Genomic DNA, 15,837 nt, shown 5'->3' on the forward strand with positions numbered 1-15,837 from the left:
AAGGGAGATTACTACTTGCTATACAGCAACATTGAATTTTATGCAAGCCTCCTCGCATGTGACAATTGCTACCAATTCTAAATGTCCAATTTGGGCATTAATTTTAATAATGCAAATTAATTAAAAGGAGGAGTTGACCTGAGGCTAAGTGGTTGTTGGAGCTGAGACTTTCACTGTAAGTACTGCTTGTGTTTGACTTCTGAAATTTTTCAAAATGTTCAGCAATGTACATGCACAAAAAGTTAGCATTTGGTGCTACAGTGCACCATGACACATAGGGTGTAAAATATGGGCTTACAGGCTACGATTCCCTCACATAGTGGCTTTCCCACCTCACTCTTGTTGTAAAAGCTACTAAAAGTGGCTAGATATTTACTTGGGAAGAAAGGAAGGCTGGTCATGGGGGGGGCAGTGACACAGGTGTTCACAATCATGCTAAAACGTTAGTGGAGAGCTGGGAGTAGGGTATCTGAGTGCCCTCAAAGCTAGGATAAGCTACTAAAGAACTGCTGGTGCCAGTGGAACTGTACCCTAGCACGTCACTGCCTTCAGCAGAGGAGGGAAAACTGAGTTTGAGCCCAAATATGACCTGTGGATGGTGGGTCATTGTGCAGCGTACAGGGATGGCTAGAGTAAAGATAGAGAGCTGTATGCCAGGATGGACTATATCACAAACAAAATATTAGTTGGGTTCAACATCTAGCTCAGTGTTGAAACGAGGAGAGCAGAAATTCCATGCCCACCAGCCTTACTTCAATCCATGTCAGTTTGAGCATTGTAGTGCATATAATGAACCAGAACGGGACCAATGAATAAAACATTCAAATATAAAAATGGAATAACTTCAAACTTCATTTTAAGCCTGCAAAACTGGCACTTCTGAGGCAAGTTTTTGTGAGCCATCCCTGAATTTTAAGTTTATCCCAATGATCTTTAGCCTGTACATGGCAATGAGGCTCTAACAATATGGAACATAATTCCTGAGCTGATCATCATAGCAGGCAGGCAGATTATCATCCCACCCATTAAAGGAGTGAACAATGCAGGTGCAGCTGGTTGCTGTAGACAAATCCCTATTAAAGTTTATGCATTCAGTGTACCTTAGCATGTCTTGCATTGTTGCATTGACTTGCATTGTTTATGTACTGCGGAACCCACTTCTATATCTCGCAGTTATGCAATGTGTTCTGGACAAGGTTATTCTTTATTCTTTCATGGGATGTGGGAATGGCTGGCAAGACCAGCGTTTATTATCTATTCCTATTTGCCCTTGAGAAGATGGTGGTGTCAATTTTTTGATGCAACTGATTTGGCTTGCTAGGCCATTTCAGAGGGCAATTAAGAGTCAACAATGTTGCTGTGGGTCTGGAGTCACATGTAGACCAGACCAGGTAAGGATGGCAGATTTCCTTCCCTAAAGAATATTCATGAATTAGGTAAGTTTTTACAACAAACCACCTGCTAGATTACTAATACTGGCTTTTTATTCCGGTTGCAGTCAACTTGTATTTGCTTTGACATTGCTTCTATCCAGTTTTCACCCCTGTTTGCTGTAAACAATATATCTCAAAAACTAATGGACATATTTCAGTGACTCTTTGTACATGGATAGGGCATGGCAAGAAGAAGAACTGATTAGCTTTTGGTGAAGATATGGATCCGGACCCTTGAATTTTTGTAAAGGATCCATCCATTAACATTGGGAGATGGGGTGAATTGACTTTTTCTTTTAGAATATTGTGAGTTGTTTGATTTAGAATGCTATTGATTGTTTTAGAATATTGTGGATTGTCTCATCTCCTGCATTGGAATTTGTCATAGCTGTCAAAATGAAAACAGAATTTTCAGAGCAGGTTGTTGCATGTGGATTGGCATGAAGCCTCCTCACTGAGATGGAATCTCTTATTAAAAAGATTTATTTTCTCAGCTTTGTAGTTGCAGCGCATTAAGTAGACAGGGAAAAATCTCAAGGAAGAGCTGCTTAATTGTATTAATGTTGAGTGAACACAGCGTGGCAGAGGCATGCACTTTACTGAGTACCCTGTTCACTTGTTGAGTTTGTTCTAATCTTGACAATATCACAAACTTACTCCTAGAGATTAATTTTGTCGATTTTTCCCTTCCTTCTGAATCCTTCAAAATCTGATTTTTCCTGGGCTACATTTCCATGGGCATTTGCGGCATCAAGCCCACTCTTGTGTGAGATTACATAATGAGTGTCAGCAGAATATCAACTGAGGAGGTTGACAGCTGAGCCAAATTCTACCTTCACTCAGCATTCTCACATGTACTACTTTATAATATCGGTTACTAGATAGTGATCAGGAGCAATATGCCTAGCAGGTTTTTGTCTCTTTGCTGGGCTCTGAGGCCAATTTGTTATGGCAGGTAGATGGTAAATGCCAAGCCACCCAAAGCCCAGAGGGAAATTTGAAGTAGTTGTCACAATTATTTGCAATGTGTACTTATTTCAAGATGTGGGCTTTGAATTCATTAAAAAGAAGCCCCCAAATCTTATAGGTTTCTTATAAAACTAAATTAAACCTTTATTAATAGAAGAAATGATTTTAAGCACAAACATACATCTACAAGTTACTACTATGATAACTTCCAAATTCCCTAATTAACCTAAACCTCAATTACACCTCCATTAAGGCAACAGTGAGATATGTAGGCCGGGATTTTCTGGCGCGAGCGGCCGCGGGCGAGGCGGCACCCCAGCCAGAAGTCCATTGACTTGCGGTGGGACTGGACGATCCTGGTGGTGGGTGGGTATAGAAAATCCCTCCCATTAGTTTTTAAAAGACCTAGGCAAAGTAACACACAATACCCTGAGCAGTTGAATTCAAAGTGAGTTTTTCTTAGCTTCAATTCCTTGTAGACAGCAGCTTGAGGCTTAGATGCTGGAGGCTTTTCACACTTGTTAGATCTTAGAATTCCTTTCCCTTGCACACAGCCTTTTCTTCTTTATACAAATTCTCCCCTTTGAATGCAAATTTGCATTGTTTCACTGTGTCTTTGGACTTTATCTCTCTAATAATAAAAATCCATCAAAGTACCAATTTTACCAGTAATCTTTGGGAAGAATAAACACACTGGGCAGAATTTTGCCCTTGATGAGCGGGTGGGCCCCAGCGGCAGGCGGGCAGCTGATCGCCGCTGCCAAAATGGGCCCTGCCACCATTTTGAGTGGGCGGGCCAATTAAGGCCTGCCCAGCGGGCTGCCCGACGGGAAGCGCCATGCGCTTCCTGTGCAGCTCCCTGAGACTAAGTACTGTCTCAGGGAGAGCGCTGACAGTTTTTGTAACTTGAAAAATAGAAAAATAAAAAAATTATTAACATGTCCCCCTCATGTGACAATGTCATACATTCGGGCAGCCTCAGGCAGCTTAAGATTTTTAAAATGAAAAATAAAGATTTCACAAATAATATAAACAAGTTCCCATATGTAACTCAGTCACATGAAGAGGGACACGTTAAAAATGAGTTTTAAAATTTTTTTATTTTTTTATTCATTGTTGGAAACCTCGTCCCGTCATGGATGGGGTTTCACAAAAAATGCAAAGGCTGTCTGGCTTATTTGCCCGTCCACCAACTGTAAGGTTGGACGGGCAGTGGAAAATTTTACTTAATTAGCTTTTTAAGAACCTTAATAGGCCCCTTAATTGTCGGCGTGCGTGCTCGCCGACCGAAATAGCGAGTGAATGCGCGATGACGTCTGGACGCTCGCCCGATGTCATCGTGCATTATTTCACGCTCAGGCGTGCACCCGCACACTGAACTGAAAATCCTGGCCTATTTCTTCCTGACGAATTGGAGAACCCCAGTTGAAATCAGCCAATTCAGCATGATTCCTAGTCCATGCTGAATCAAACATGGGACTTTTTATACGGCTTTGTGCTCTACCAGGTGGTACCATTACGCATAAGGCTATTAATTGGACATCTACTTGTGTGGGTTGAAATCACACTGTATGGTATTAGTAATGAAGATGTCATGAAAGCCAACTTTAATATCCTTTTGAAACAGTAGGCAAAGAATGACAGTATTGCAGTGTGCAATACAGATGTGTTAATTCTTCAATGACTGATATTATGCAATGTGATTAATTTCAGTTCCATTGGAATTCTGAAGAGAAATGACTGTGCCTTTTATTCCTTAACTATTAGCAGTAATACTTTATATGCTCTTGCCAAACAAAGTAAGGCGCTGGGTGCGTACAAACTGGCTCGGCATGCCTACGACAAACTACAGGGCCTGCGCATTCCTACCAGGTTTCAGGAGTCCATCGAACTAGGTAGCTTGACGATTCGATCCAAGCCATTCCATGATAGTGAGGTGAGGAGCTTCATCAGCTACTGGCTGCAAGTGTAGCTGAGCATTAAAAATAGTACTTTGTATTGAATGTAATTTAAGATTTTTTTTGTCTCAGAGAAAAGGGGAATGTTGTTAAACTGGGGTGCAGTGTTATGAGCTGTGAGTCACTCATAGGGGGATTTCCTGTAGCCACGGTATGTAGCAGGACTCATCCTTTTTGAACAGCAATAGAATAAAGAATAGAGCAGAAATAATGCAATTGATTTTCCAAAAAAATTTAATAAAGTACGACATAATGGACTTATTAACAAAATTGAAGCCTATCGGATTGAAGGGGCAGTGGCTGCATGGATATGAAATTGGCTAAGGGAAATTAGCATTGGGAACACAACTTTTGTTACATATCAATCACCTGGACTTGCGTATGTAGGGCATACTTGCAGCTGGCAGGAAACTCATAAATGTAGTTAGCAGTGACGAGGATAGTGACAGACTTCAAGAGGACAGATGGAATGTAAAGCAGTGAAGTGATTCATTTTGGCAGGAAGAATGAGGTGAGGCATCAAAAATAATACAATTTTAAAAGAAGTGCAGGAACAGGACCTGGGGGGATGTATGTACAAAAGTGTTTGAAGGTGGCACAACAAGTTGAGAAGCCTCTTAAAAAGGAATACAAAATTCTCAGCTTTATAAATGGATGTATGGAGTACAAAAGCAAGGGAGTTAAAAAGAGCTGGTTAGGCCCCAGCTGGAATATTAAGTCCAATTCTGGGCACCACACATCGGGAAAGATGTCAAGACCTTAGCAAGGGTGGAGAGAAGATTTACAAGAATGGTATCAGGGATGAAAGACTTCATTTTCTATGAGAGACCGGAGAAATGGTTTATTCCCCTTAGAGCAAGGAAAGTTAAAGGGAGATTTTATGGAGGTGTTCAAAGTCTTGAAGGGTTTTGATAGCATAAATAGGAGAAACTGTTTCAGTGGCAGAAAGGTCAGTAACCACAGGAGACAGATTTTAATTGGAGGTCACATGTGGAAACATTTTTTATGCAGCGAGTGTTATGTTCTGTAATGCATTGCCTAATTAGGGTGGTGAAACAGATTCAGTAATAAATTTCAAAAGGGAATTGAATAAATTCTTGAAGGGTAAAAAAATTGCTTGACTATGGGGAGTGGAATTAATTGGATAGCCTTTTCAAATAACCAACACAAGCATGATGGATTGAATGACCTCTTTCTGTGCTGAATCATTCTTTGGCTTTATGGAATATTGTCCTGTAAGCATCATCTGCTCTACTATATAGAGATATCACAAATATATAAATGCATTCTTCATTCTTTTAAAGAGAATAAGTAATTTCAACAAGCAAATTATAATTTAAGAGTAACATCTTTACATTGATACAGGTAGATTTACTGATTCCATACTGTCAAGCAGGAGCCATACTGAACAGAAGACTGATCCAGCGATAGGGCTACAACAAAGTGGCTTTACTACAAACTGAAATTCCTTTGAGCACAAATTGCAGCTGGAAATGTAGAATCAGTAAAGTCAGCCTATAAATTAGACTCACCTGGAATGATGAATGACTAAATTCGAACACTATAAAGGAACTGGAAAAAGTCTAATGAGCAGAGTGGATATGGCTTTAATAGGCCTGAAAATTCATCTGCCTACCTAGCCAAAAAGAGAAACTTTACAGGCTGGGAGTGGCATCAGTGTCATTTTTCTCAGCTGTTCCATTCCTTTGCTTATTTCTCTTGTGCTTTTCTTGTCTTTAACGTTTCTGAGGCCTAATTTTAACTCTTCCTCACCACAGAGGATCTCTCATCTTTATTTTGTTAATATTTAAAGGACTATGTTCTCTGAGTAAAGTTCAAGGAGCTGTCACAGATGAAGGAATAAGAAATATTAATGGGTTTCAAAAAGGAACTGGGCAGGTCTTTGCCAACAAATAGGTTTAAGGATTATTGCACAATGGGAATGCTGACGAAATGTGGGCTAGATGGGCTGAAGGGCGTTCCCCTGCCCAAAGTTATGCTAATAACAAGTCAAAATAAGTTCTAATTGCCAAGTAGCCAAGTCATCCTTAAGAACCTTTGTCCAGCATTGTTACTGTTGTTTTTGTAAAATTTGCTTCAATCTTCCTGACTCTCCTTGCTTTAAGTGTCTCTGTGTATGTGTGTTTGTGTAACTGCCTGCTATATTTGTACACAGGACTTTGTACCTATGTGCTATAGGTGTTCAACTAACAACCCACTACTCAACAACCAGGGAAACGTGTGCATCAACTGTCGGCAGCCCTTTGTGTTCTCTGCTTCCTCCTATGGTGAGTTTATTGTATGCTGACGGTAGCATAGTTTGCTTGTATTTACTGCTCTAAAGTTAGGTTGTAGTTAGCTTATATACTTTTGTTTCATTGTGGAGCTTTTAAAATTCGATACAATTCTACCCTAAGGCTGGAAATAAAACCTCTCAGTAACATAAGTTTCCCTTGGGGAAGAGGGGGTAATTGGAGTTTGCGCACATAGATACATGAAATGGTAGCAAAAGCTGACCAGCAGCTTTAGGAAAGATGATGCAACCCCTCAGATTTGACAACTCAAAAATAGAAGCTTGTATGACCACTGACCAGTGAAGAGTGCTGAAGCAGCTCAGCTCTCCTCTGCCGCTTGTTTGCAGACTGATCTTGCACCTTCACTTTAAGTTTCAACCACACTGATCAGTCTCCCACACTGCCATATAGCCATTGCAACCGTTGGGAACTCTGCTTTATTTTTGAATCTTTAAAACACTTTCCTTTTGAGTCCTTTCAGCATCTTATCAAAATTTGAAACACAAGCAAAGATCGAAAATGCTGGAGTAACTCAACAGGTCAGACAGTATTTGTGGAGAGAACAGAGAAGTCAATGTTTCAGGTACAGAGACTTCAGCAAAACTGAATGATGTTATAGATGAACAGCATTTACAAAGGAATGGGGCAGGTGGGAGGGGGAGAAATATCAACCCACAGAAGAAAACAAATAGAATGACTTGTAAATGGAGAACAGCAGATGACTGAACAGTAGAAATTATATCAGCATGAGACAATATTAGACATAATGAGAAAAATCATTGATATAATAGCCACATATGAGAAATAGTGTATGAGAATAGCTAAAGGGGTAGGGGATAGGCAGGCAAAAGGGAAGCACAAAAAACTGGCAAAATGGAAGCGGCAGCAGTGGTCCAGTTTCCTGATAGCTTCCATTGGAAGACTTCTGCCGATCTGTTGTTGACCTGTTTTCTTCTACTAGCTAATCTTGTTTTGCAATCCTATTGAAGCTGAAAGTTAACCTCTCTGTTCCCAAAAAAGCAATGAGTAAACCTATAATGTATAAATTCACGCAGCACTTTTTAACGTATGGCAGGCTAGTTTTGTCAATGCTGACTGCTCAAGTATAAAAATTCTGAAATATTTAAGGACTGTTCTATTGGCTTTAGATTGTGTCTGGCCCAAGTGTTTCTAGCCAAACACCTTGCACAGGTTGCAATGCATCAAACATGCCATACTAGCCCTGAAATAGTGTTGCTTCTTGTGGCAGTGGTTTGAAAGTGCTCCAAAGTTGTTGAAGTTGGGGCAGGCAAGAAAGTACAAATGCGTTTAGTGATGCGCTACTTCAGGATTGTCTGTAACTGGTCACTAAACCCTTGAAGCCAGAAGAAAGGACAGCCCTTGCCTCTATGGCAGTAGTTTCTGCATCCGTGGAAGAAAGAGACATTACCCTCTTTGGAGCTTCAATGTAGATGCCCTTGGAATAGCAATGTATGGCGGGCTACAGTGCTGTAAAACCATCTTTCAATGCATTTCATTGGCAGCATTTTATCTTAAGTCGTCCTTAAGGCCTGCTCCAAGGCTGGATACTCTTTTCAAAACAGAGCCCACAAGCCCTACTTCTTCAGCTGAGACCTGAGTCTCTAGTGAATGACATCTTTCTTCTTCTGCCTCCACCAGCTAGCCCGGCTCAATTGTACTCTTTTCTGTGTCACCCAGCATGCCCCAGTGCAGCTTACTGAAGAATTATATTGCCATTTCTTCACTGTCGCTGTGTCAAAATCATGCAACTCCCTCCCAATGCATTTAATGATGCCATTACCCATATAACAAATTTCTCTGGCCATGTACTTTCTGAAAGCGAAGAGTTTGCTCTTGCGCACGGTTTCAATTTTGGTGTGCCTTCATCCCAAACGAAACGGGAAGAGGTATTTGCTGAGTTCAAACTTCTCCACTCCCAACCATCCTGTCACAAACCAGCGTCCACTGAAGACGCTGAATCCTTGAAAGGGCGCCTAGCTGATCTAACGCACACATATTGTTTTGACTTTCACACGCAACGCTAATGTCTTACAGCATTGTGAGGCCTTAAGACCAATCCTGACGTACACATCAGTAAACCTGACGAAGGGACGGAAATAGTCATCCTTAAAAAGCATGTCTAAAACAACAAAATGCACACCATTCTTAATGATAGGTCCAAATTCATATCCATTGGACCTGCGCTCAACATGACTGGACAGTCTTGCTCGAAAGTAAGATTAAAAAAATGCTTGCTGGACTTGGTGTAAGAGCGATGAGTTAACGCCTGGTATATATGACAGGGTTTGTCCTCACGGTTTGCTCTGTCTGCAGATGTATGGGCAGCCCAAGACACACAAAAGTGATGTCCCTTTAAGCCCTATTTTATCTATGACCGGTTCTACACAACATGAATTGGCCAAATGGTTGGATGAATTGTTGCAACCAGTTTTGACCAAGTTTTCCACACGCATGGTGAAGGATTCCTTCACAATTCCAAAGGCCATACAGGACTTGCATATTGATAGCAATGCTGTGTCCATGTGCTCATTTGACATTGTTAGCTTATTCACCAATATTCCACTTAAGGAAGCCATTGATATTTACGCTGCAGCACTATATCATGGTGACCTAGACCTGGCACCATTATGTGAATCAGTATTCATTGAACTTATGAACTCGGCAACTCGCGCAGTTGAGTTCAGTTTTAATGATACCATGTTTGCCCGAGTAGATGGTATTGCTATGGGATCCCCTCTAGGCCCTTTGCTGGGTTCCATGAGAAACGAGTTTTCAATGGAAAGACACTTAACCTTCTGCCCCTTGCACATTTCCGACATGTGGATGATATGTTTGCTATATTTAACTCTGCAGCTGCATGTAACAATTTGCTTACATGTCTTAATGAGCTCCATCCTGCGCTCAAATTCACCTTCGAAATGGAGCAGTCAAATGAACTCCCTTGATGTACTAGTTGAGAAATCTGCCAGGGGATTCTATACCACGGTCTACCTAAAGCCCACCTTCACTGGTCAATAAACGTGTTGGGATTCTTACAGTTCCACACACTATAAGATTGCTCTTATCGGCAACCTTGTAAATAGGGTCTGAGCGATTTGCTCCCCATCCAAGCTTGATGCTGAAATAGGGCACATCAAAGGCACCTTGCAGGATAATGGTTACCCTGATCAGATCACTTCGTGCTGTATATCACGCAAATTCATGAACGGGCCTAAGGCCGTCACTTTCAGCCCTGAAAGTTGCCCAGTCTACCTCAGATTACCATGGAAGGGTAAGGTATCTCAAAAATTTAAGCAACAGGTGAAGCTCGCTGTTTCACGCTGTTACTATGCAGTAGCAACACAAGTGGTATTCGCCACTAACAGGATGCTGCTGTCAAGCCAAAAAGACATTCTCCCTATCGCAGAAATGAGTAATGTGGTATATGAATTTCAGTGCCAGTGTGATACTAGGTATGTAGCTGTACGTCCCAAAGACTGGCGGATCATATCAAACAGCATGTCCCAGCTGCTGGTCACAACAGGTGAGGTACAGATCGTAGCCAACCAGCCTGTGCTTGCAAAACTCAAAACACAGTGTCCAACATTAGATGTGATTCTGCGATTGGACAACACTTGCTAAATAATCCTCAGCGTGCTAAAAGTTACACTGACAACCAATTTAAGATTGTCAGTTGGGCTCGCGGAGTGGCGCATTGAAAGCTACATATATTAATACACAGGGCCCTGTTCTTTGCGTCAGAAAGAACATGTACACATATTGCACCAGTTTCAGCTAAACAAAACAAGTGACAGCCATTTGCTGACTCATTGTTCAGGGCAATGCCTTGACCAATCGGGGTCAAGCTGCCTGGTTTAAATTTCAAACAATGCTTGGCAGTTAACTGTCAGCTGCCATCACTGGTGCATTCCCCATGGCAACGCCTCTACTAATCAGAGTTCACTTGCCAATCAATCAGCGCTCTCTTCACAAAGAGTATAAATTGTTGTTTCCCCCCTATGTTGGTGTTCTTGTGAAGTGCCTTAATGAGTGCAAGACAAAAACCTTAAACATGTCTCTTTTTTCAGTAATACTCAAGTTCTGCACTACCAAACGACTATTCGTAGCATTGTGGGTGTACCTACATCACATGGACTGCAGCGGATCAAGAAGGCAACTCACCACCATCTTCTCACGGGCAGTTAGGGATGGGCAATAAATGCTGGCCTAGCCAGCAATACCTGCGTCCTGTGAAATAATTTTAAAAACTGTCAGATCTGGCTGCAGAGAGGCCTGTGAGTTCTTTGTTCAGCACATTTATAGGAGGGAGAGAGGTTAAATTGGTTCCTTGCCACTTTCAGTAGATGATATAAGAGCTTCATGGTATGATCAGAGATGGTTAATAGAAAGTATAATAAGAAGAGAGATGGGATACAGTCTCGAACTCTGAGCCACTTTTCCTGCATCCCTGTCTGACATCCTCTACTGCTTCCCTCACTAAGGGATAGAACGCTCTCTCCATTCAGGTTTGGGAGCAGCCGCCTGTTGCAGATTAGGAGTTATATCCTTCCACAGAATGTGCTCAAAATGTGGAACTCACTGGCTCAGGCAGTGGTTGAAGCAGATAGCATTGATGTATTTAAAGAAAGGCTTGATGCTCACATGAGGATGAAGGCAATAGAGGGATTTAGGGACATGCTGGGAAGAGGTTAGAGTACGAGGGGGCTTATGTAGAATATTAAAAAAATGCCCTTGTAAAGCAGTTGGTCCACGTGGCCTGTTTCAGTGCTGTAGATTCTATGTAATTGCAGCTATTATGCCAAAGAAAGCAGACAGAACCAAAAGATCTTTTGTTACTATGACATGCAGCAGTATACCATTTTTCACATCGAGCCCAAGCATGCAGTAGGCATCCATATGCCATCTGAGGCTTTTTGTGGTGTGTAAGATGGTAGACGAAGGAACACTTGCAGATGAAATAAAAACAGGAAATGCTGGAAAAACTCAGCAAGACTGTTACCATCTGTGGAGAGGGAAAGAGAGTTAACGTTTCAGGTCAAGTTGACCTTTTATCAGAACTTTCTGCCATGCTGTTGACTCCACAATTGCTTACTTGCTGATTTAATGGTCTGTGGGAAGCTCTCTTGCTTAAAAGAAGCTTTGTAACATAATCTAAACCCACTGTTTATGAAGCATTTCAGCTCTCGTATTTGCCAATGTCTTTTTTTATTTTCCCCATGCTTTTTGGGGCATTTTTATATTTGCTCCCAACCTTCACCGATATACATTTTCACAGGCCGTTCTTCCGTACCTTGCCCAAGTGGCCATTCAGTGTGAGGCTACATAGTTAGTGTTAGCAAATTACCCAGCTTCACAGTCAGACCCCATCGTGCCCTCAGGCTCACTGCACAAATATAATTCCAGCAGGAACCTGCTGAAACAGGCTGCTGTACTCTTAGTAATAGGACCTGAGTTCCGTTGTGATGAATCTGCTAAAGATCAGAACGACTGGCTATGACCCTGAGATCTATCTGGTCTGTGACGCTACTACTCACTGCTTTAACCAGTTCAGCCATGAAGGAAGCCCCATTTTATATCATTTATTTTGATCTGGAAGACAAAGCATCTATATTTTTGTGAATTTTCAGTTATTCCTTCACTGTAGCGTTAATTTTGTCCACATCCTAATGCAACATTTTACAGCTCCTACCATTTATTCAGTTTTATTGATACAAATGTAATGCCAACTTGGCTGAGTGATCACTCTCCAGCCTCTGAGTCAAGCATTTGTGGGTTTATGCTCCACTCCAGGATTACAGCACATCATCCAGGCTGATACTTCAGTGCAGCACTGAGGAAATGTTCTTGAGAAGAATAATAGGTCTGTTAACACCCACAGCGCAGAAACATCAAACCGAGGCTCCATCTACCAGGTGAACATGAAAATCCCATGGTGCTATTCGAAATATGACAGAAATTCTCCTGGTGTCCTGGCTGATACTTATCTCCTTGCTGCTTGTGGATTCTTGCTGTATGCAATTTAGCTGCTGCACTTTCCTAAAAGATAACTGTAGGTGCCTTAGTACATCCTGAGGTTGTGAAAGGTACCATATTAATACAAGTTCAATTAATGTATCCTGTTTATTTAGCCCAATTTATTGAAAGTTTTTGTTGCTGCGAACACACATCTCAGACTGTTTCCTTCTTCAGTACAGAAAAGTGTAGTGACACATATAATCTTATTCCACATATCCTCTATTAGCCAGTACTAAGCAGTTAATGGGATCATCACAGATTATAGACTCTATTCCAGGTTACATTGACATTGGGTTTTCCCTTTTATGCTTAAACTATGTTTTTTTTTCCCAGTCCCATCATTTTTTAAACATTTATTCATTCATGGGATGAGTGTGTCACTGGCTAGGCAAGCATTTATTGTCCATACCTAACTGCCCTTGAGAAGATGGTGGTGAGTTGCCTTCTTGAACGCTACAGTCTATATGGTGTAGGTACACCCACAGTGCTGTTAAGAAGGGAGTTCCAGGATTTTGACCCAGTGACAGTGAAGGAACGGTGATATATTTCCAAGTCAGGATGATGTGTGACTTGGAGGGGAACTTGCAGATGGTGTTAGGAAAAAAATATGGAAGATTGAATTAGATTGTAATGTTGGCTTGTCTGAGTGGTTTTAGTCACTCTATTTAAATTCTCCACCTATGAAGAAAGGCTGAAGCGAAGTCCTTCCCAAGTTTGAACATACGTTTGTTTCTTTGTTCTCATTTCACCCCACAATATGGCCTCAGTCCAAGGTGATTATTCAGATTTATCCTTATGTAATTGATCTTAAGTAATACAGAACCTCCCTTGTTGTCGAGTAGTAAATATTCAAACAGCTTAAAAAGTGAAACAACAAATCCATTTTCCCCAATTTCATTTATATTTGAGTCTAGCGAAAGCAAGGACTTGATAGTCACATAACTCTTAACTATTATTTACTTTTATTCTAAGGCTTCTTGTTTTATCATTTTTATTTTTATATTTGGTAAGGATTTTAATAGCCTTGTGTCATTGTGAAATTCTGCAGAATCAGGAGCCCTTCATGTAATTCACCTTAGACTTAAGAGCAGTAAATCCTGTTAGTTGCCAGGATACAGATCTTCTAACAAGATAAGCAGATCTGGTATTGTTTTTAGCTGATCTGCTTCACCATTTGAAGAGTATGACATATATGTAACCAGGATTTGTTCTGTAAATGCATACAGGCAATTCATTCTAACATACATTTCAAATCATAATCTGTACTTAAAACACAAATTACAGGGAGAGAAATCACTCTGCATTATAAAGATTTTATACATTTCAGCATTTATCTCATAGACTCAGTCAGCCTCCAGTCAGGCTGTGTTCTGGCGTAACCTAGATTGCATGATTTTTTAAAGTAAAGTATAATGTATCTTTCTCTTGCTGTGATTTTTGTTATTACCTCTCTTTGATCCATTTGCACTTTGTGATTGAGATTTATAACCTAAGATTAACTTTGGACCATCCAAAAGAGGATATAGATGAGAAGGGATGGAAAACAAGCTAGCTAGTGAGACAAATGTGCAGTCTTCTAAATGACAATGGAACCTGTTTTATAATTGTTGCCTTTCTTAAGGAACTTTCACAGAGCTGTTGGAGAACCTGCCCAAGGCATCATGCATGAATTAGGCCACCACTGAGACTTTGAAACATCCTGTATCACACGACAGCTATCATCACAACCAAATCAGGTCCTTGCCTTGCACATGGTCCATATGCAAATGAGTGGGGCCACTGGGTTAGGTGAAGAAGTGGGTTGCAGCTTTTCCCTCCCTTTCTCAACCCAGGAATGTGAAGGCCAGTTATGGCAGCCCCTGAGAACTTTCTTTTCTTGGTAACATAGGATCCTATCTTGCATGATTTAATGTGTGTTAACAATGCACATCATGTGGCACAGCCCTTGGGTAGACAGTGGCAGATGCAATTTAATGTGGGTAAGTGGAGGAAATGTATCTTGGGAGGAATGGTGTGTATATCCAATATACAGTCACTGAAGGGTGTGAATGCACAGAGAGATCCAGGGTCCAAAGACTTAACTCCCTTAAAGTGGGATTGCAGGCAGATATAGTCTGTAAAAAGACCAATCACATTTTGGTTTTATAAGTAGGGGCAGAGAGTACTAGGGTAAAAAGTAAATGATAAATTTGTGTAAATATGGGTTAAGCCATTCGGAGTACTGTGTGCAGTTTTGGGAGCCCCTTTAAAGAAAGGACATTAAAGCCATAGAGAGCATTCAATGTAGATTCCATAGTATGTTGTAAAGGATTAAAAACTGTAGTTATAAGGAACCGTTTCCATGGAAGAAGAGAAGGCTAAGAGGACATTTAATAGAGAGTTTTAAAATTGTGAAGGACTTTCAAAGTGTGCATCAGGGAAAGATTATTTCTACAGGTTAGGGAGTCAGTGATGTTGGCTTATCAATTTATAATAATCAGTAAAAATGTGAGGAGAATTTAAGAGAAATTTCTTTACAGAAAGGGTTGTTAGGTCATGGAATGCTTTGCTATGGGGAGCAGATAAGTCAGAGACTATTTCCTCTTTCAGCATATCATTATAAGGCCAGCCCACCAGACTCAAATCCCAAACCAACCCCGCCCCCCCCCCCGCCCACCCACTGAATTGTCTGCCCATGTCAGCGGGAAAACACATCCGGACACAACACATCTTGTCAGGTGTGAAGTAGGAACTTACTAACATGACCTTGCTCACATTGTGGACATCCGAGGAGCAGAAAATGCTAGAGCCCAACAGCAACGGCACACTGGAGGAACGTCAATGGCATATTGGGTGGACTCCCATGGACTTGACTCTGCTGCAAAGCAGCTCACAGAAGTCGGAAAGTCACCGTTGATGCTCACAATGGATGATGGTTGAGGGGTGGGGAGAGGAAGCTCTAGAGTCGACTGGGAAAGGAAGAGGTGTCGGCGGGGTGAAGTAGGGAGGGGCGAATGAAGGTGTCAAGGGAGTGAGGTTGTGGGGGATAATGAAGGTGTCAGAGAAGGAGTATGAGTGGAGGAGGGGGTAACGGGAGGAGATGGAAACTGAGGAGGTAGGCTTAAGTCTGGGGGAGAAAGGAGTGCGGAGAGGGAAGGGAGTCCAGGG

The 15,837-nt window shown here is 41.4% G+C and overlaps 1 protein-coding gene across 2 annotated transcripts in view; it reads left to right on the forward strand.

Moving 5' to 3' along the window:
• Positions 1 to 15,837, forward strand: part of ift122 (intraflagellar transport 122 homolog (Chlamydomonas)) — a 171,980-nt gene that overhangs the window by 130,306 nt on the left and 25,837 nt on the right. For both annotated transcript variants that reach the window (XM_041191120.1, XM_041191121.1), the window contains exons 24-25: positions 4,173 to 4,338; positions 6,537 to 6,648. In XM_041191120.1, the coding sequence (XP_041047054.1) occupies positions 4,173 to 4,338; positions 6,537 to 6,648 (278 nt within the window). The remainder of the gene's footprint in view (positions 1 to 4,172; positions 4,339 to 6,536; positions 6,649 to 15,837) is intronic.

The sequence above is a fragment of the Carcharodon carcharias genome, chromosome 7 (assembly GCF_017639515.1).
Source record: "Carcharodon carcharias isolate sCarCar2 chromosome 7, sCarCar2.pri, whole genome shotgun sequence".
Lineage (NCBI taxonomy): Eukaryota > Metazoa > Chordata > Chondrichthyes > Lamniformes > Lamnidae > Carcharodon > Carcharodon carcharias.